Source organism: Sipha flava, unplaced genomic scaffold, assembly GCF_003268045.1.
Source record: "Sipha flava isolate LNK unplaced genomic scaffold, YSA_version1 115_pilon_pilon, whole genome shotgun sequence".
In the NCBI taxonomy this organism is placed as follows: domain Eukaryota; kingdom Metazoa; phylum Arthropoda; class Insecta; order Hemiptera; family Aphididae; genus Sipha; species Sipha flava.
Genome location: NW_020271739.1, coordinates 740,305 through 764,432, shown reverse-complemented (window position 1 = coordinate 764,432; position 24,128 = coordinate 740,305). Strand labels below are relative to the sequence as shown.

The 24,128-nt window shown below is 33.3% G+C and overlaps 1 protein-coding gene across 1 annotated transcript in view; it reads left to right on the top strand.

The window, feature by feature from the left end:
* The window catches only part of LOC112691588 (sodium- and chloride-dependent GABA transporter 1), a 112,276-nt gene that overhangs the window by 43,484 nt on the left and 44,664 nt on the right, over nucleotides 1–24,128 (top strand). The window contains exon 3 of the mRNA XM_025565889.1: nucleotides 2,302–2,883. Coding sequence (XP_025421674.1) covers nucleotides 2,302–2,883 — 582 coding nt within the window. The remainder of the gene's footprint in view (nucleotides 1–2,301; nucleotides 2,884–24,128) is intronic.

Here is a 24,128-nt window from a genome sequence, read left to right as displayed (position 1 = left end):
CAAATACGTACACTACATTATCGTGTCACGATAGCGCGCGGATCACGACGATCACGATCCCGATGACCTGGCATTTTCGATGCCGAGTGAGACGACGATGAGAACTTTATTGGTTTTACATAACACGCGCGAATTTTCCCTTCCGCCTCGTCTGTAAGCTATTTTTTTCCACGTAACACAATCGGACCTTGTTAAAGAAAATAAAAAGAACAGAAAATATGTTACGCGTAACATCTCGTCGGATTGGACACTGGACACGGAACGTTTGAAGTCAAACGCGTAATACTAGTAATTGTTTTCAAGAATGTTACCGCGGACCAGTGCTTCTCAAGCCGTGGGCCACAACGGTCCCCTGGGTGGTCGTTTTTGTAGTACGATGAGGGGCAAGGGAATTGCAACCGTTTGTGCACAACAATTTAATTTCAGTTAAGAAAAAAATTGTCTTATTATTCCAACGGGTTTTGATGGAAAATAATGTATGCACCAACACTAGTCTAATCTTTGTAAGGCCACAAGAATCTTACATAAAACTTAGAGAAGACTTCATTAGGTACAATATGTTTGAGAAACACCGCTGTAGTCGAATACATTTCATTTATTTTTCACAATTATATTTAAAAAATGCATGGTTGTTTTCGCGATAACTGTTGATAACATATTTACGTGATGATAGACGGCTAATCATTATGGAAAAAATAATTTTCATACTAAACCCAGTGCTCGAATTGGAGGGATACGCAGGAAGACGGAGCTCCTCTACTATTTTTTTTTTTTTTTTATGTACCCCGACTACATTTTTTCACCGGAACGGTGGGACGCCACGTTCATCCTAAATTATGTCCAAAATAATTTTTATGTGAATTTCAATTTACGTCAATTTGAAAACGCATTTTACGATTTATAATATCAAAACTATTTTCATAATTAAAGATTATATGGTGGTTATGATAAGGGACAACGTCATCATTTCTGAAGAAATATAAATAGCAATGTCTGTGAATTCGATGTATTGTACTTTATACATTGTACGGTTTGTTATTAATATTGCCGATCGACGATATCGTCATTTCAGAAAAAAATAAATGCTCGCACCACAACTAATCTTCTAAGGCCGTGGCCCGCACTAAAGAGTAAAAATAAATAAAAACAAAAACCAATTATATGATTACATCATTCGATTCATGAGACTGCTTGATCGCCTACAATTATGTTAATTATTATTTTATTTTTATTTTCTATTGTAACATGTAGGATGTTGGTATTGCTATCAAAATATATTATATTTGGAATTTAAATATTAGTTTAGCTGAAAAGTAGCGTTCAAAATATATGTAAGGTTGGTGTAGGGGGGAGGGGGTCAGGGATAAAACCCCCCACGAGTATGAGTTAAATAATTGCGCACATGGAACGCAGTTTTCAAATCATTGGACTGAGCTCCTCTACTTAATTTTTCCCAATTCGAGCTCTGACTAAACCACTTAAAAACATCAATATAATGGATTTGCTGGAAAGTGTTCGGACAGAACTCCCATTTATGTACTTTTCTGCAGCAATGTAAAACGAGAACAAACATTTCAAATCGCAGCATAGCACATCGACGGTTTATATTCATATCACATATCCGGTACGTTCGTAGTTCTACAACGAACTTTATTGTTTTTCATTATTTTTTTTCATCTTAGTAAAATGTAGCCGAACTTTATTGTAAGATAATAAACTATTAATATTATCTTCGTCTGGACTATTTTCGTGCGTATTTTATCTCTTTTCCGTCGGTATTGTAATTTTATATACGCACACTCACACACACACACACACACACACACACACACACACACACATACATGTATATTATGCAGTGACGTAGCAAGGGGGGGGGATAGAGATACCTACGCCCCGAGCGCAATTCCCGGGAGGGTGCAAAAATAAAAAATTTGCAATTTAATTGTTACTTATAAGTAAAAGCAATATTATGTATTTATGTAATTACTTATATAACTTATAAATAGTATTATGTTATACCTATGTACTAACTTTTAATTATTACGTATATTTATATTTTAATTAGTTATTGATTTAAATAAAAATCATTATTTATATTAAATCTATAAAAAATATTCAGTTTTTTTGTGAGTTTTTTATAAATTAAAATACTTAAGGGTGTATTTTGAAATTTCACCCCGGGCGCAATATTTGATTGCTACGGCCCTGATATTATGTTAAATTTTAACTTATCATCGCGCTGATAATATTGTAAAAGTTTTATGGACTTTTGTTTGTTTTCCAATTTTTTTTTGTCAGCATCGAATCGCCAGTGGCGGCAACGGTTGATACTACTAATACGGCGGCGGCGGCGTCGGAACCGCGCTTGAGCGTAGAACGGTTGCCCGGGGAACCGGGGTCGTCAACAGACGACGAGCGACCGTGGCCAGCAGACGCGATAACCGCACAACGACACCGCCACTATCGAAGCGACAGTTACCGGCCGTCAGCGCCGCCTCAGGAGCAGCCGCAACAGCCGCAGATCTGCAGCACCAGCGCAGCCGCCGCGCCCAACGCCATGATCACGGTGGCCGCGTGCGGTTCCAGGGCGCCACCCGGGCCTAAGCCGCGGCCGCCGACGTCCGCGTCGGCCACGCCGTTCCCGGTGGACTTGGTCGACAGGTTGAGGTCACCGATCGCGGCGCCGGTCCGGCCCAGGCAATACGGCCGCCGGAGAAGCGTTCAGGACGCCGTGGCCACAGCGATAGCGCTGCACCAGCGACAGGAATACCGGCAGCCATTCCGGCCGCTGGCGCTAATTGGCGTGGCCGTCGACGAACCGGAACCGGATGCGGACCTGGAACGAGATGTGCAGGAACCGAGGCTCGTCACGCCGCTCAGGTCAGTGGTCGGTTTTTTGTTGTTCGTTTAGTTATCGGCACTGTTCTAATGTGAAACGTCATTCGTACGTCAGAATCTCGGGACAAACTAGTGGCGGATCTACGTGGGGGGGAGAGTTAACCCCCCCCCAACGAAATCAGGAAAAATATATATAAAAAATCAATAATTTTATGAATTAAGAAAAAGATTTTTTTCTTTTTTTAAATATGAGTGAAAGTAAATAATTTGTATTTTTATTCATACAAGAAAATAGTAGTCTTAGATTTAAATTAATGTCATTTTTACAATTAATTACAGTCGAACCTTGATAAGTCGAAAAAAATTCTGTTCCCTTGCGTAAACCTCGATTACTCAAAAAAAAAACTATAGATAACTCGAACATATTATGTTCCGAATATAGACGGATAATGACGGATAGCTTTATAAACATTTGTCTAAACGTTCCGATGATTTTTTTTTTCTAATCGCATTTATTGTGTTTATTATCGTATATATTAACATAAGTTAATACAATCTCGGCATATAACAATTTTTTTTTCATTTGTATCGGTATTGCCAGTAGTGTCGGCGCTAGGGGAGGACATATAGAGTATTTGTCCAGGGCCCCGCGCTTGTTAAAGGGCCCCTGTGATTTTAAATTATCATCTTAATACCGTGAGACACATTGACATTTTATATTTTAAAGGCCAGGGCCCCACAATACCTAGCGCCGGCACTGATTGCTAGTTGCTATTAAAAACTTTAATACATACATACATTTAAAAAATTCTTTAAGTCGAATTTTTTTTCTAAAACCTTGGTAACTCGAAAACCTTAGTAAGTCGAAACCTCGATAAATCGAAAAAAATTGCATTTCCCTTGAATTTCGACTTATCGAGGTTCCACCGTACTTACTATTGTCTCAATTCATTATCAATCACTGACTACAATGTTATAAAATTATCCTAAGGGAAAATATTTTTCGAACCTCCTCCTCCTCCTTCCCCCCAAAAAAAAAAAAAAAATCCTGTGGATCCGCCACTGGGATAAACGTATAAAATGTCTCGATTTACGAACAGAAACGAATACCACTGAACGGTAACATTTCACCGTTGACTGATAACGTTAGATTTATACAGTATCCAGTACAATCGGGGGTGTTTTCATTATCACGAATAAACGTTTACCATACAACGAAAAAATAAATACCCAATCAGTTTTCCAGAGGAGTGATATTTAACTCCTTTGCACTCTCTGACTGCTGTTATTCATGTGTACGTTTATAATATGGTGTGTTTTCTCATTAAGCCCAAAGACAAAACATGAATACTCATTTCCGGTGTTTTTTCACTTGGTGGTCCTTACATGTTCCGAGGAAAAAATTTCATTTATACAATCAAAAAAGTGTGATTCGAGTGATCTACTCTACAGTTATATGTTGACCAGCTATAGAAACATTTTTTTTTTTGACAGTATATTTTTTCTGGTATAGGATGAAAAATACCAGCAATCGCGTATATTATACTCTGTATGTCAGACATATTTTTAACGACTAACCGGAAACCGGTATTAACGATAGCGCTAAAATAGTGATCTATCTCATACAGTGTATAAATGTACACGCTACTCTTTTATTAATGTCCTGCAGTCAATGACGTAGCAAAGGTATGACGAACTATGCCTATGCCGGGGCGCAAATTGCAAAAGAACACAAAATTGTGCAAAAGTCGTATTTTATTTTGGCTTCAAAACGAAAATTTTCCATTATACTTTTTGTAATGTATGAAATTATAAATTATTGCTAAATTTGTCAGTTTCACAGCAAGGAAAGCAAACTTTTCAAATTTACACTGTAATAATAACTAATAAACATAAATTATATTCTTAAAAAAAAAACTAGTATAATTTAAGGTTAAAAAAATATCATTGAATTAAATTTTTAATTGGTAAAAAGACATTTTTTTTAAGTTTGTCAGGGGCACTAGCAAATCTTCCTACACTACTGCCTGCAGTACTTTCAACCATTGAACTTTACCCATTTTACACGTGACATTTTTAATCATTTTTATAAGACTAACTCAATTCGACTACTTCTAAGGATAAATTCTCAAATATTTTCCATAGTCGAGGTATTGTAAAAACTTAAAATTCCGTTTCGTTAACAAAGTTCGTGTTCATTGAGCATTTTCACGTGTTTTGTAGTGGGTAACGGAAAAAGCCTCGGGCGGAATTTCAATTTTTGCGGTTTGAAAAATTCGATGATTACTAAAATTAATATAAATTTATGATTTACCAATCAAACGTACTCGTATTTTATTTATACATATCGTGCGGTACGATTTGGTAACAGTTATCACTTAACAGTAGTTTCAAAACGGAAAAACATTACTGTAAACAACAGCGGAGAGTAAAACAGTGCTGAAATCGGAAAAATTATTTTAGCTGATGCCGTGTCTATTACGATCGGTTCGTACGTATTGCATGCGTGCACTCCGTGTTCGAATAGCTCTAGGCCGCCGTCAAAAGTGGACAAAATGTTTTCCGACCGGTCTTCTAAAACGGTTCGCAGCTGTTGGAAGATTGTAACAACTCGATGGTCGTACACCTGCAGTTGCGCGCGTATTTGGCACAAATATTTTAACAAAATAACAACGGACGACCAAAGCGCGTCGAAATGATAATACCTCTATCTCTAGGACATCAAATCGAAAACGTGCAAACGGAACTCGTAATTGTAACGTACGCATTATAATAACGTGTATAAATCTATGTGAGTAATCGATAACTATATTTCAAATCGGTTTTTTTGTTTTTTTTTTTTTTTTGCGGTCTTGCCGTGGTTACCCCGTGCGAGGCTCTAACGTCGTATCATCCATACTATAAGTGCCCGCAGGACAAACGGTGCATATAACAAATATATTATATGTAAATATTATTGCATTCCATGATGCGAAACACGAATGAACATATATCGGTTGTAAAGCACTATGTACGTTGTTGTAACAAAAAATAAAAATAAATACTCGTATCTATTTGAAAAATAATTCTGTTCAAGGTGACATCCTTGAAAGTTCTACCCTTGGCGACCGTTCGTACAGCGGCCTATAAAATATACCCTTTCCCAACTCCACACACACACACAAACACATATACGTGTTTATATGTTTATACAAATGCATTTATATTTCATATTACACAGTGTTTTTCGACCAAGCCCCTTTCCTCTCTTCCAGCGTCTTGCACATTTCTGACGATATTATGGATTATGGTTTTATTAACTGCACTACATCAAAATAATACGCTTATGCCCACCTTTTGTACCTGTAGTAGTAAGAGGGCTCTTGCTTGGGATGCTATATGATAAAAGGTGAAATTTTGGCGTAAAGAACCTAAGCACTTGAAAAACATGCAGGTTCAAGTTCCTACACGAAATCGTAACTCATTTGAAGAGAGCTGTAAAATATTACCATTATTTTTATTGATGCAAAATTTTAAATTAAAATAGTTCTGTCTAGCATTGAGAGCAGACAGAAATATAATTGTCATTCAAAAATAAAAGTAATTATATTAATAACTCATAACAAATAGTTTTCGTTTTTAAATGAATTAAAGGTTATGCTATTCAATATTGCAGTTTAATTTAAATTTAAATATTATCATCATATGCTTGACTGTAACAGATTTTGTTTTTCGGAGTGATTTGAGGTGGGGAAAGTGTAGGAAATAAAAAGATTGATGGTCCGAATCTAGTAATTGTCTGAAACGCAAATGGCCCAGTCGCTACGACGATCCAGTCTCCTACGCACACGATATCAAGTACACGGATCGTGTGTCAATTATAATAAAGCTTCTAACAAAAAATGTTAATGATATAGATATTGTGTTCGTGCGTTATGGTTAGAGCGTATGCGCGTTATTCTCGTCGCGGTCATTGTTACGTGTCTTCCTCGTACCGACAATACACTATTTATACGCGTTTCATCGCGCGGCAGTGAGCTGCTTTTGAAAAAAATATACGTAAAAAAAAAAAAAAAATGTAAAAATAAAAAACTCTCTTGCAACACGTGCGAAATGCGCGTAATGCTCGTAAAGTCGTTTTCTTTTATTTCGGTTTTTTTCGCTTCTTTTTCTTCTTCTTTTACTCGTCGAACGGTTTTCGCGAAACTCATGCGTAATAAATATAACACCCGTACAAAACGCTGATATGCGAAATAAAATATTATGCCCACGTGCGCGTGTCATTATCATAGTAGTTTTACACCCTCGCTAAAAATCAAAACTTCGCACAATCGTTTTTTCGCGGGCATACACGCGTATTTAGGTCACATACAATAATAAAACGTAATACTGTGCAGTAGGTACTCGTCCATATACATTTCATGTAATATTATTATGTTATTAAATTCGTTGTTTGCCGCCCTAAGACCGCATTGTGCACGTAGCGTATTATTATCATCATTATTATTATTATTATTATTATTATTATTATTGTAATTATTCCGACGAGGGCTTTCAAAGCTCAAAATTCTACTGCGAGTGTTTTGACTTTGATGTCGACTATGCGTAACAGCGCGATCAATCGCCGGGGAATGGGGAGGTTTCGTTCCAAAATGGTGTGGATTCATTTTACGGTTCGTATAGAATTATGGTTATAATCAAATCTAATAAAATGCATACGTTTTAAACAAAGTCCACGTACTATACACACTGCAGAAGACTTCAAACGGTGTCCAAATTGAACTTTGTATCGAAAACCTTTGAACAAGACTTTTCGACCTAATGAAATATACGCGCAGCACTGTACCACCGGTGCTAACGTAACCCATCCTTTCACGGTTCAAAAAAGGACCTTGTGTGCATATGAAAACTTTATTATCTGTACTATGTTGCAATCGTTATTGCTTGGCTTGTTAATTAATCTATGTTGCGTATAAAAATTCGCGCCATAATATTTTTAAAAAAAATATATAAATCACATCAAAAGTTAAGTTGGATGATTATTTGGTCGGGAAAACTTTAAAATAAAAATATGATAAATGAAAAACAAAACAAAGTAAATTATACAGCATAATACCTACTATATATATGTATAAATATTTGAATAAATAACTTTCGGTCCGGAAAAATCAAAAAGCCGTCACGGTTGTCTTGGCGTGGTGCGTTAAATTCATGACCGTACGCTGCAGCTGAAACACACCGTACATAATATTCGAATTAATTATTAAACATTTATTGAGGTCGTATGGTCATTCGCATTATCTATCGAATAAAATTGATCTTGTCCATACTATTCATCTACGCGCTTTATAGTTTTATTAGTATTTTGATTTTAATTTTACATCACACGACACGCGTATCTGTAATAATTGCAAGGAAAACGAAATAGTTTCCATGAACATTTTTCCATTATACTGTGTTGTGGTGCATGTACAACAATATTGCGATATTATAATAAAACATATACCACAATGTTTGCCGGGTATACGTTCAGATGTTTGAACACCCGCCACACGGTTTTGAGGATAATGAACGAGAACGTTAACGAATTACAGTTTTAACGATCCAATGGACGTTTGAACAGCGAACTTTCGTTCGGAATGTCATCGATAAGGTGCCGACGACGACACCACAACTGCATTATAATAATTGGTCGAAATGATTATTGAAATAGTTGTTTTTTTCCGCCCACGAATAAAGTACAATAATCTTATTTGCCGTTTATTAAACGTAGGACTGTTATTATTCTTTCGGATTTTAAACTTTCGTTACGTTTTCAAACTGTAATAGAACGATATGGAAATTAAAAAGCTTTTAACGTAAATTAAAACTGCGATATAGTTTTTGTAAAAAGTTTCCAAGCCATTGTTTTGTTTAATATTTATAATTATCGTACGATAATAATAAATAAGTGCACATAACGAAGTGCACGGAACGTAATGAGAAAACAGAAATAGATTATTTTTAAATGGATATTAGTCATACGAGTACATTATCGTTATTGGCATGCGTAGTGTGCGTATATCGTGTAAGCATCATCATAATCTGTTTAAGACGTTTTTCGTGACTTTTTAATCTTGAGTTTTTTTTTTCTAATCCAAATAAAATCGTTAACAATGCAAGCACTTCATCATAATTCCTACACTGTTGCTCTGAAAATGTATATGATATAATGTAATTAAGATTACGATTAGAGCGTGAAAAGTTGACGGACGATGTCTTTTGGCTTTTACCGAGGCACCGAGGAAAAGATGCACGTGTTCCGGAGATTTTCGTTAGTTATTATAAGCCCGAAGTAAACGTCACCGTTCATAACGAATGGTGCGTACGTTTTAGTTTATATCGTATCAGCTGAATCATCCGGCCTCACCCAGATGTGTTACAATTTATTGACGACTAGAGCTATCATTACTAATCCTGGATCTAAAAAATTTTACGTTGAAGAAAATACATAATTGTCATACATTCTAATGATATTAATTCTTACCAATATATTCCATACGGATTTACATATAACTCGAACAGGAATTATTAAATTTCGCGTATTGAAATAAATTATGCCCATCAGAAAATGAACAAACTTATACATTTAGCTCAAATCTTTTTCGACCCTTAAAAACATGGGTTTCAAAAAATCCCTTCTTAGTGTTTTGAATAAGAGGACCCAATGCGTACAACTGAATTGGAAGTTCATACGTTTTGTCATTTTCATAATGTAGTGAGCGAGTGGTATTTGTATCATACATATACATTTATATATATAGATTAATGAAAAAAAAAATGATCGGTGTGTAATATATTTTAAAATAAAAAGGTTAACTTCACAATTTCATGAAACTCAAATTAATATTTTTTATGCCCACTTGTATATAATACACAGTCATTACGCGTACACAGTGTTTTAAAGATTTAATTTCATTGGCAAGGTCGAATTGACAATAATCGCGTCAAATCCATTAAACCTAATTCAAAGTTGAGCAAATGTTGTGTGATTTAATAGAACCTTATGCATCAAGGTTTTTTTAAAGTTTTTCAACCGCAAATTATTTCATTGATTTAAATCTCTGCGAATAAAAAAAAAAAAATTGCACATATAACGTTTACGATAATAGATTATCTTACCATATTCGTTATGTAACATAATATAATAGCTGCAGTTATTATATTACTTTATTGTTTCGAATATTGGCGTAATAACATTGTGGAACGACCAACTATCTAACCTTCGTTTTGCAAGTTCATAAATAATTGTAATAAAATAATAAGTATAATATTTTGTTCCGAAACTTTATATTTTAACTCGATCACGACAAAAGATTCGACCAGCCGGTTTTATGTTGTGCAATTGCGGTGTTTTACGCACACCACGTGAGTGTGCAGATGTACATGTGATTCGCACCACTGCAGGGGTCATAAGTTGACAGGTGAATTTTCGTTTTAAATTCGCTCCAAAGTTATGTGTTATTCACCCGATCAGATCACCTGCTGCTGAGTATCAGTCGTAATCTTTTGATAATAATAATGAAAAATAAAAAAAATACGAAATCATTCTCATTATATAATCAAAGTTAATCAAAGCTTCGAGTACAATTGATGATAATTTATAACTATTGTCTTATTTATAGGGTTATTTTATAAAAAAATATTTTACATTTTTTTTTTTTAATTAACTTTGTAGAAATGAGAAAATGTTGGGTAAAAAAAATAATTGTTGCCACGTTCACATGTTTTATGTAATTATGTATAATATATTGAATAATCGCTGTTTGCAGCGATTGACCCGGATAATATTCTACTTAAAATGTCGGAATAACAATTAATAATAAAAAATTCGACAACAAGTCTTCAACACAACTATACGAGTATTAGGTCAACATAATTTCGGTAACGATGGTGCTACAAATATTAGCAAACTGAACGTTGAACTTTTTTCGATTCACGTTATTAATATATTGTGTACAGTTTACCACTTGAACATGTACTGCAATGCGTTAATCCAACGAGCTTTTAAGCCTTTGTAGTATATAGTGGGGGTATATTATTATTATAAGAACCGAAATCCGCTTTCCCTAATAACATTTTTCCCAAAAACAAATATATCGGCAACATTTTTTAAATTATTTCACAGCCAGCCAACTGGTAATTTGTAATAAATTGACTTTTATATTTTGAAAGTAAGTAATAGAACTATAGTATATATAAATTGGTTGTAAACGAATTAGATATTTATTGTCATCGGTGAAAATTTTAAAGTGACCTCGAGTTCTATAATATGTCAATACATCTATAAATGCTATTAAATAGCAAGTTGGTGTTTTACTTTAATTGAAAATTTTATAAAATAATAGTAGTAAATTACCTATGAATAGATTCTTTTTTTTTTTCATTTCGATAACAATGATCGTCAGGTGAAATGTTTCGGATTCACTATGAAAAATACTAACCGTGAATTTCGCTTCGGGAAAAATACCGTGAACCAAGCAGGGGATCGCGTCACCGCTGCGGTTACCGGCATTTAACCAACAGTTACAAAACACGCTGTCGCTTCAGTTTAGCAATATTAGGTGTAAAACAACAAATTGCGGTTAGTAAAATTGTTGTAAACTTGACCTACAATATACAATGAATTAGTTTACGTTTAAGCAAGTACGTAACATGTACCGACGTGATCGTGTCACGAAAATCAGTCATTGCACGCCGACTGAATGAAACGTCCGAAACTTGAAACTTGCGTGTAATAACGTACATGTTTAGGCGTAGACGTAGTGCGTCGGGATCGGAACTAATACAGAGCAACTTCGGGATACCAGTTGGTTGACCACTGATGTATTATTCTTGTAGTACGTGGACGTAACATTCTGGATAGCAAAATTAATATGAATTTTTTTGCAAAAAGTTTTTCGGTCTACACTATATAGTGCATGTACGTTCGAATAATGTTCTATTGATTTTCGGTCTCATAAAATATTCATAATAAGCCTGTACGTATATGCGCGTTTACGTGTGCGAATATACTGTGTACGCTATAATGTTGACACGAACAAGGTCGTTTAAGGAAAACACGCGTTTTTACAAACAAATTAATCACGTGCGCCTGGTGTATGTGATAATCAATGATTTTGACGTTTCGAATTTAATATCGAATGTGTATATATCTATATGTGTACACACGTACGTGGTATATTCGATAATATCTGCACGGACAGCGGAGTTAATCTAAGGCTTAGAAAAATAACGTTTCAGCCGTTATTACTTTTATTTCTTACGTGTCGCATACATTATTTGTGCGTCTGTTTTTTTTATAAAAGCAATGCGAGAATTATTGATCCCTTATAATAACCACGCCACTACAGACACTATCCACCGACGATTTCCGTAGCTGAAAACGAGTGACGTAAATCGAAATAGAACGCCATTTATTATATTCATACGAATGTAGATTCGAAGAATATTTTATCGGGATCTCACGAAGAACATACGAATAGAAGACGGCGAAGGCAGAGATAGGTGGAGACAGCAAAGGTCTTTAGTGGACCATAAAATCTGAATTAGAATAAGAAGAAGAAGAAGACGTGTAGAATAAGAATACAACGTGATCAATTGTCTTAAGGGTGTTGAAACAAGTTCACTTAAGAAATGATGGAAACGTATTATAATTGAAAACGTTAAACTATTATATACTCATTTATATCTCGTGCAAACAGTGTACAATGTACATGCATGACATAGTATTAAACGCGATTGAACATATTACAAAGGTGTCTGTCGGCCGTTTGTTTAACATTGTCCGCGTTTACGGGGGTGGACCCGCATTACCATAAGTACAATATAACTAGTAGTTAACCTGCACCTTATGAATATGATGTTTTTTTTTTTTTCATTTGGAATGTGGGATTGGTTTGAATTTAGATTATATAATTTCATTATATTCAATTCATACATTGTAGGCTGCACAATATACCGTACAGCTGCACTCAAACGTCGGACAAATTAAGATAGAATAAAAGTGTTCGTGGGCACAACTGTACATGTGGAGGTTAGAGGGGGTTTCGATCAACCAGATACTGCAACACATTTCTGAAATCCTCCGAAAAACGTGTTAATTTGTCAAAAAAATAAATTATTGCACAGAAATAATGCAAGATATAACCGAAAAAATATAATAATGGACTTACTTCAGATGTATACAATTGAATAATTTTGCATATGATATTATACTACGCATTTTATGAAAATTTATTTTCGATGTGTGGGCAACACAGTATAATTCAAAAGATCTAAAAGCACTTATAACTGTTCGAAAGAATAAACTTTTTTGTTTTTAAAACGAACGGCAACGTCCATCGGTTTTTAAATTGCTATTGGGTTGGAATAATTATAGACCATGTGTATATAATACCACACTTGAGTGAAGTTTTGATTTTCTACGTATGGGAAATGATTGTTTTGCTGTACCATCGCACTCTAAATCGTGTTCTTGTAAGATGTTTTATTTGCAATTATTTATATGACGCTGAGATGAGAGCTGTTGGAAAAATTTCGAAAACTTTGAGTTACATTAGTAGAAGCTTCTTGGGCACATTAGAAGCACGCAACGATCGATTTTTTTTCTCCTTAGTTTCGCTGCACCTAACGTTAAACGAAAAAACATGTCTATGGTTTCGGATCGAGTTCGCGTTTCAGGACCACGGTGAATATCGACCAACGCACACTAGTTGTAGCAGTTGCGAATACAGTAAAAACGGTTTACGACGGAATCGCATAAGACTTGATAAAATATTCCGTTTTAGACGGGTGTTCGGTCCATCCGGAATAATGTCCACGATACGATTTGTGACGGGACGAGACAATACCATTTGCATTATAGACCGTTTTTCAGTCGTATTTGTTCCGGTTCCGTTTTGGGCACGTTTTATCGTGTAATGCGATGCGCAAAAACGGATCGCCGATGATGGAAACAAACATTGCGGGTGATACGAACGCGTCGGCTCGTTATAATAACTGTAACAATAATAATGTAATGTTTACGAGGAAATGATCGCTGACACGGTTCTGATAACGGCCCGCGAGAAAAGAAAAAAAAAATTACACCAAGTCGTTGTGTTCGCCGCAAGCGTGTGGTTTACTTCAATATTACGTTGCGCACGCGGACCATAGACCGTTCGTCACGAAGGACTTTAACGAAGACGATTTGATGTGTTGTTCCTCTGGTGACGGAATAACCATACGGCCGTGCACTGAGGTTACGTGACATTTGAAAAGTTTTTCTTCTTCGCCGCTACCGATTGACGAATTCATATTATTCATATATTCGTAATAATTTAATAAATTATTCGTAATAAAGTAATAATAATAATAGTTATAATACTTATGCATCGTTTTTCATGTATTCTGCGTTTTCTCCGTCTCGTAGCATATTGTTGTATCCTGACTGATATTGCAGGATTACGTGTGACGTAGATCCTTTGAGCTTTGTTTTCAATATTTTTGGAGAAATGAATTTTTACTTTAAACATCGATATTGACGTACGTGTGCAGTACTACTTCAGTGGCTTAATAATGCAGAAGATATTTCTGTACGCTATTGTCCTTAAGCTTGATTTTCGGATTCATTACCATATTTGATATTTACATAATGAATCAGAATTTTAACGCTTTAATGCATTTTTAATACATATAAACATATAAAGTCATGTAGATTGATAAAAATAACTACATAAAATCAGATCTTTTTTGTGTAAATAAAAAGCTAGACACAATTTATTATGAAATTTGCTTTTTATGAGTTTTTTCAATTGCGGTGCAAAGTTTTTGACAAGAGCGTTCACTTATGATTATGCATACCATTGGATAATAGTTATTTGTGTGTATAGTTATCATTTTGAAAATTCTTTTAACAACTACATTAGTTTTGAGTTTTGAACTCCTCGTGCCTGATCAAAAACCATGGCTTATTGATGAGGCATCGTTTGCTGTGTTTTGTTCTTATTGACAAATAAATAAATAATAATAAAATAAAACTATACTATTTGAAATCCTGTCCACTGCTGTACATCGACGTTTCGCTAAACACTTACACTTATAATTCGTCAACACGATCACGTACATAGGTAATATAAATAAGTATTTATAAGTATGTATTGCCATAATAATTATTAATTGCGTACACCTTGATGACCCGCACGCGTCTCCGTACAGGAAACATTTGGACGTATGCACCGTGGAACTGCTACGTATTTACTCGCAAAACAGACGACGCGTGGAAAACATAATAATGTATGCGCCCCTATAGGTGTGCATTTTACGGTCTACTGCGGTACACTGTTCGAGGCCAACAGTTCAACTCAGAGGCAGTATTTTTCTACAATCTTGGTGGATTAAAACAAAAACGTTTTCCAATATATCATGTTTAGTTTTAATGGAATCGCACAAACGTAAAATATCATCCCCGTTATGGTTCGTTACCGACGAAACCTAAATGTTGAAGCTCTTATTTTTATTTTTCCACTTAATGTGTTATGTTTACCGATTTGGCAGCTGTTTATAAAAAATTAAAATATCAAGATGTTTTTAAAAAACTTATTTTCAATTCCAAGTATTTGATATATTTCCGTCAACGGTCGTGTCATATGAATACGTAACTACGTATATTGTTAGTAGGTAATAATAGCGTTTATCATCGCTTTGCGTGGTTGTAATAAGTATATGATAATATAATAAAGTGCCATACAACACGGAAAGGGTAATGTGTACGAAGACCTATTATGTCTAGTTGTTGTCAAACGTTATTGCAGCATATTAGCTCCAATGTGAATTTTGACAAAAATATATCCAACAAGTTTCCGTGTTATCCAAGTGTTATCGTTATTGGGCGGGTAAAGCTTCTGTAGGTATCGCATTACGTTTTAATACTACGTGTGGGGTTATGTTTGTTGCTGAAATTAAAAATGACAATGATGTATCGACTACGGAAATCTAGTTTTATTCAGTCGCTCGTTATTTTTCTAAAGCTCAAAATTATTCAAGATCGTCGTGCAACCTATACACTTGTGCACGTACATTGTTGTCATGCGGCATCGTTTCGAACGCTTTAATTGTTTCATTAATAAGTCGATGATAATATTTATCAATGAGACGCAGTTCGAGCTGTTATACAATGATAATAATAATAATAATAATACTCGTACATTTTTATGCTATTGAACACTCCTATAGTATAAATTATATTTTTTCATTTTATTTATAAATTGTATATTTATTAAAATTACTGTTGTAATGTCAAAGCAGAAGTTATTTACAAATTTTATGATTTATAATTAGCTGATATGTTATAATACTTTATAGATAGAAATGTAAAATGGTGTGGCTTGTTAAAAAATTAAGATAATGTAAATAAATATGATGTAATCTTTAAATCTCAAGAGTCATTTGTTTTCTTGCACGTAAACCAAGATAAAATTTGTATAAAAATGGAAACTCAAGTTCGAATAGTAGCGATAGTTTTATTTTTTCTTATTAAAGTGGTAAATAAGTAAATTAATATAGTATATTTATATAATTTATACTTGACATTGTTGTTTAATCGATAAATATAATTGTTCACTCTTACTTTCATTTATATTAAAGTTATATTAAAGTTGTATTATAATGATTTATTCAAAATAAAATCATTTTTAGATTTTGTGTAAAATAAGGAATGTATTGGTTTTAAAATGTTGTGTTTTTTTTTTTTTTGTCATTGTACCGAATTTCGACTAAGATTAGATTTTATAATTTTCAAAAGTTTATTTGAACTATTTATAGAAAATTGGCATTTTCATATTTTCTTAGATTTTTTTTTTCGAAAATATCGATTAAATAATTTTAGTATACGAAAATTCTTGAAAATGTTGATACTAAGTTCCTAGTTATATATATTTTTACTGATAAAAATTGAATGAAAACAATTTAAGTTAAAAAAAATGTACAGAAGTTATATAATTACATTTTCATAAAACTATAAGAACAAGAAAATCCAATACATTCTTGCAGTCGAAATTCATAAAATTTTGAATTTTTATATAGATGTATTGAAAGTAGGACACGTATTTTTTTAATAAAATTTTCTTTGTAGTAAAAAAAAAAAAAGCTGGAAAATCTCTAAAATGTTTTATAATCGTTACAAAATGAAACTTAAATTATCGGATGTATCAACTAATTTTCAGTTAACTATATTAGGTACTAGGTTAAAGACATTTCATAGTTTCAAAATATTTTAATTACATTTTCACTGTTTATAAGGATTTTCATTTTTTCCAAATTTTAGATTTTTTTTTTTGCAAAAAATAGATTCTTAAAAGTTCAACCAATCTTACTAAAAAATTTTATTCAACACTATATCTATTGTCTTTAGAAATATAAACTAATCCATCCAACATATGTTACTCAAAATATTTTTCGAGAGCAATGATATATTGGTATATATGGTGCTATAGACACTCTAAGGGAGGAATAAAAAACATTAAATATGTTTTTTGTCGTTATTAAAAAGTTAAAATCACATCATAACTATTTATCGCATTATACGGTTAACATTAGTGCAAAGGTAATTTTAAAGTGATGCAACAACAATGTCGAAGGATAAGTTGAAACGTTGATATTTTAACATAGTTTTACGCTTTTTATGGCATCGTTATGTCTTTTAGAATTTCAAAAATATATTAAAATTATATTATTAGTTAGTTCGTGGTCGTCCGTGCACCAAAATAGTATTATTTTATGGAACGAACGCCATGGTTAATGGTTAATGGTTTCGAAAGTGTACTATCCTAAATGGCATACCATCAGAATGTAAATCTATCACAAGAGCAATATAGTTGAGTAACTTACCGAGACTTACAAGAGGTCAAGTATTTATGCATACTCTCTACCTAATGATGTATCGTTATCGTGCTATTCTCCCACTCTTTTTACAAAATGATATAATAAAACAAAGGCACCTATAATATTAATAGCAATAATAGCGAATAATGACTAATGTTGGCCACGCCTGTGTTATAATATTATTATAGATAAATACACGTATAACTATACACCGTGAGGGCTGTAATAAGAAGACCGATATACTGAAACACAGCACAAAAATCTAGTTGTGTAACACAGTTTTTGCGCAGAAGCTACCAGATACAGGTGTTGCTACTGATCCGACCCAATATTTTCTCGGCCGCAACAAATTTAATAAAATATTCAATAATACGATAATATATACAATATGGGGAGGGACACACAAAAGTAAATATAAAAAATAATATATTACAAAAGTGTATATACGAGTATGGTAAAACTTTTCTGGTATATTATTTATACATAAATTACATTAAAATTATATAAATCGAACGCAATACAGTGCGTCTTTTTTGAGAGTTACGAAGTAAAAACAATGCACATTTACTTTTAGACTTCTTTGTCTTAAAAATAAAATTATTAAAATATAATAGTCAATAATTATTAAAAGCAATCTTATTTTTTATATTTATTTACCGGAGGCACAATATTTTTTTATTGAAACCTCAAAAACTGAAAACAAACCACAGTGCCTCCGGTAAATAAATATAACAAAATAACACAATGGTTATAATAATTTTATAAATATTTATTATTCGAATATTTTAATATTCTAATTTTTATAACTAGGGAGTCTAAAAGTAAATGTACGTAGTTTTTACTTTGCTACTCTCAAAAGAGAAGCGCACAGTGTTGCAGTTTGGGATAAACGTTTACCTAAACGGTTCAACTCCGGTTCTATCTCTTTTGTGTTCTCGTTTGCATATGCTTATTACGTATGCACGGTACTTAGTGTAATGTTATGCGTACACAGATTTTCGATTGTTGAATCGCAATTCTTGAAATCAAAAGAAGGAAAAAACCGTCTGCTCCGAACAAAATAATGATAGCGCGTAAGCGTTTTTTTTTTATCGAATTCCTAGGGCATTAAATCTCACAGTTTTATCACATTACATAAGTGTACCAAGAATACGTTTTTAAGCTATAACACGAGACCTGGTGTATTCACCGCTTATGCATAATATTATAATAAGATGTGCTAAGGATTTCGAGAAATAAATAAAACTAACGTAAATAGTGCCTCGATTCGATTGTTAAACACATTGTACGCACAAACGCATGGCCGGCATAATCACTTTTCGCGTTTCGAAATTTTCTCAAATATATCATATTCTCTTGTCGAAGATCGACGTATCGTGCGAGAAATATCACGTTTTTTCAAAAAACGTAAATGTTAAACACTTTTGGACATTTTATGTCACGACGATGACCGCACGTCCAGTATTGTAGTATATGACGTATTATCATATAATAATAATAATAATATAAACATAGTGTAGTAAACGATTTTCGTTGATGATGTAACCTAGAAAGACAGTAAATGGGTCAGGTAAACGATAATTCTATCAAATTAGTATTGAATTATCTATGATTATCAACATTTTATTTTACAATTATGGTAAGAAGTGTAATAAATCTAAAGCATTTAATATAAGACTATTGTAACTTTCGACTGTAGGTACTTCTGTTCTTTGTTATATCACAAAATCCACAATACACATTGTGTCTATTGAGGATTTACGAATTTCAAATGGTTTCATCTCTTAGAATTAGTTAATTCCTTCGAAACCCCCTGTATAAAAATTTACTTAAAATTCCTATAGGTATGTTAACTCTGTTCTAGACATATTTTAAAATCAATGTTTTTCGTTCTCCAAAATGTATAAAAATATTACCCACCGTCGATGACAGTATGCCCATTGTTGCAATTTACGGTATCACGTAACCAACATATATCCAACGATTTGCTTAATTGTGTACTATAATGTGTATATTATTAAGTGTATTATAGTACTATCGCAACACCTTCCGGACGGTGCATGTACGGTGTATAAACTGTAGGTTCGTTCGTTATTTTGGCACTCGTTTTGCTCGAAGATCATTCAGCGGTTCCGTCATCGATAATCACTGCAGCCGGTTTTTTTTTTTTCATTCCTTTTTATCGTCTCCCTCTGCCCGTTTATTATGTACATTATGTAGTATTGTAATTGTTTTAAAAATCCACGTTTCTCGCTTTACCGCGTCCGTAAACAATCGGCGCATTGTGCGAACGCGTTATCGAACCGAACAATCGTAATACGAAGAGAGCGCGTTTCACTAGATTATTTATAACACAACATTATACCGATTATTATGTCGAACTTAACCGCGCGTTCGCGTTGTTATTGTGTACATTGTACTATTATTATTGTTATTATGTTCGCGGTACTTATATTTATTCTCGTCGATTTCGCCCCATAACGATAATCGAAGGACCGCCTCATTAACGTTCGCGGCGGAACCGCGTCTGGCACATCAAACATATACTGCAAATCGTACAAAATTATATTGTTATATGTACCTATCATACTGGTGCAATACACAGTATTGTAATGTATAACCGTACAGTTTTCGAGTGTCGTCCGAAAGTGGACTGCAACGTGTAAACCTGTCGCAATCATTAATAATAATAATAATGATAATAACAGGTTGACTGCCACGCTAAAACTACTAGGCTTGCTATTATAGCCGAGTAGGATCTATTGACCCTACAGTATATTTTACTGTCAGGCCTTGTAGGGTCTTAAGACCCTACAATTAAAATATATTTCTAGGCCGCGTAGGGTTCTGAGATCCATCGCAGTACATAGTTTTATATGGAAAAATACTTTAACGTGGCCTCCTTGGAAGTTCTATGAAATGGTTTTGAGATATAATGTCTCTTTATGAAATAAAATCTATTTTTATTTTAACGACCGTGTTTTCCAAATATATTAAATCATATTCTTATTGATGTTCAGTATTTTTAATATAAATTGAATAAATACAATTTAAAATGTTATCTGTGGACTGTTATTAGTCATTGACGACTATTGCAATAGCAGTTATACGAACCATTATACAATAAAATACATAAGTGGTAAGTGTAATTTTGTTGTATGTTATTTATTATTTGCAATAAAAGTATCTATTATGGATGGATTAATTGAAGATTGGCTTAATGATAGCGATGCTGAATTACATGATGATGATGATGATTATGAGGTAAATATATAGTATGAAAATATAATTTAAATAAATATTTCTATGCTGTATTAAAAATAAAATAAAAACTTTAAATAGTTCGTCCATGACTCGGATGAAGATCCAGAATGGGTTCTCCCAAATGTCCAAAACCATGTGTTCGACGAAGAAGTAAACGAAGCAAGTGATGTTGACATGGAGACGGAGAATGACGAAAATGAAGATCAAGATAACCAAAGTGATTCAGAATTATTAACTTGGGGACCTGTCAGAGGTAATCTAAATAATATACCGTTTAATCCTAATAATTTGGATGTTGGTGTAAATCCAGATATAATTCAAACAATGGCAGATTGTTCACCTTATGAATTTTATAAGTTGTTTTTTGACGATTATGTATTAGATTTTTTGATTGAAGAGACTAATCGATATGCTTCCCAATTGCTTGTAAATCGCAGTATTAAAACATTTTCTCGCATAAAAAAATGGTATCCAGTAGACCGAATTGAGATGAACAATTTTTTAGGCATTGTAATGTGGATGGGGTTGGTGCAAATGCCAAGTTTGAGTGATTATTGGAAAAAAAACTTTCTGTATAAAAATTATGTAACAAATATTATGAGCAGAAATCGATTTGAATTAATTTTATGCATGTTCCATTGTTCAAATAATGAAAATCCTGAACATGGAAAATTAAGTAAAATTCAAAAATTAATTGATATGTTAGTATTTAATTTTCAAAAATGTTATATACCCGAAGAAAATGTTTGTATTGACGAGAGCATGGTACCGTTTATTGGAAGATTATCATTCCGTCAGTATTTAAAAAATAAGACACATAAGTATGGCATTAAAATTTTTAAACTTTGTGCTAAAGACTATTATACTTTACAATACAATATTTATGCCGGTAAAAATGAAGTTCGTGAAACCAACGTCTCGTATAAAATAGTATTAAAGCTGATGGAACCTTATATTAATCTTGGTCGTTGCTTATACATCGACAATTGGTATTCCAGTGTGAAATTGGCGGAAAAACTTCTTAAAGAAAATACCCATATGGTAGGAACGTTAAGAGCAAATAGACGAGGAAACCCACCTGATGTTATTGGCAAAAAATTAAAAAAGGGGGAACTAATTGCTCAACAAAGTAATTGTAATATAGTAGTTTTAAAATGGCGTGACAAACGTGACATACATATTATAACAACAAAACACACGGACGAGACTATAGAAATACGTAACAGATATGGTAATATAATTAAAAAACCGAAAGCAGTAGAAGATTATAACATGGGCAAATCATATATTGATCGTTCTGACCAAATGGCATCGTATTCATCTCCACTGAAAAGATCACTGAAATGGTATCGGAAAATTGCATTTGATATTTTATTATCAACATCAGTAGTTAACGCTTTATCTCTATTTAAATCTGTCACAAAAAATAAAGTAAAAATTACGTTTTTTAAAGAAGAAATTATTAAATCATTGTTACACAAACCAGAAATTCCAAAAACCATTCCATTTAAGGCCAATCATAATCTTGTAACCAGCGAAAACGGAAAAAAAAGAATGTGTCAGAAGTGTTATGCAACTATATCAACAACATTAGGAAGAAAGGCCGCGCAAAATAAGACAAGAAAAGTTTTGACAATTTGTGATGAATGTAATATATATATTTGTAGAAACTGTTTTATTAAATATCATAAAAATAATTTGTAAAATTTTGAGATTGTACTACGTTTAATTTTTATTTATCAAAATAATAAAATAAATATTTATAAAAATAAAATAAAATATTGTATATGGTACATACCAAGTATAAATAAAAAAAGTTATTATTATTATGTATTCAATAAAGTTATTAAGTATAAAAAATAGGTACATAATGTTTTCGTCTCGTAGGGTTTAATCACCTTACGTATTCCACATAGGCCATGTAGGGTATATAAGCCCCACATACTTTTTACGGTCTAATACTACTTAACAAAGCAGTATAATGAAATATTGTCCTATGACATTTTTTTGTAAAATTGATATTTTTTATTTAAATCATAAATCAAAATACAAGAATTCCTGAAAAATTATAATGGCAATTTCATCAAAGTTCGTGTTGGGTCTATTCACCCTACATGGCAGTCAACCTGATAATGATAATGTTGTACAGAAGCCTGTATATTATATTATGCAATACCTGTATAGGTAGTTTATTTCAAGCGTTTTAATTTTTTTCATTTTAACATCACTTATTTTTGTTCCGGTGACGCACGCCGCCGACCCACTCGATCTCGAGTTATTCGTACTGTAACCTTTCTTCTTCGGTTATTTTGCCATTCAGACGTGGGGTACACGCACGTGGTCTTCACATTAAACGCAATTAACCGAATGACAACACCGTGGATCCTTTACACCACCGTATACGAAGTAATGGATTGACGGCGCGATCTAATCGATGCGTAACGTCCCTGTCTGACTGCGATTCGGATTCACGGTAACACGGAAACGTGCGTGTATATAGGTGGAATATTCGGTCACGTACCGGACGTTTTGTGATTACTTCCGATAAATTTGATAACACCTGTGGAAATGGAACATTTTTGTACACCCTCTCCCTTCCATCAATCGATCGATTGCACCAACGTGCATTATACGGTAAACAATACTTCGTTGCTCGTACCTTGAGTATATTTGAACAGTTCTCACTAGCTGCACGAATTTTATCCCCCGATTTCGTATGACGTTTTAAATGTATTAACACCGTAATTTAATCTGTGCAGACAGACGTCATATCGTACGTGTTGTTTTGAGATAACGTGACATTTTCATGTTGACAATATGCGTGTATAATGTGGTTGGAAAATATACATTAATTGGTGTGCCGATCATCGTGGCGTGTTCAGCGCGTTTCAAGTGTTTGGATACCGATAATATTACTATTATTTATTTAATGCCCTTCGTCGTAATCGGCTTTTAGTTATGGCACACCGTAACCGCTCACACATTCATATTCAATAGTTGTAACCAATATATTTCTAAGATATTTTATCTGTTGTAACAGAATTATTGTTTTATTATTGTTATTTTAATATTTTGGTATTTTCAAAATTAAATCGAACTTATCACTTGAAATACAACTATACATTTTACACACAAGTCCTTTG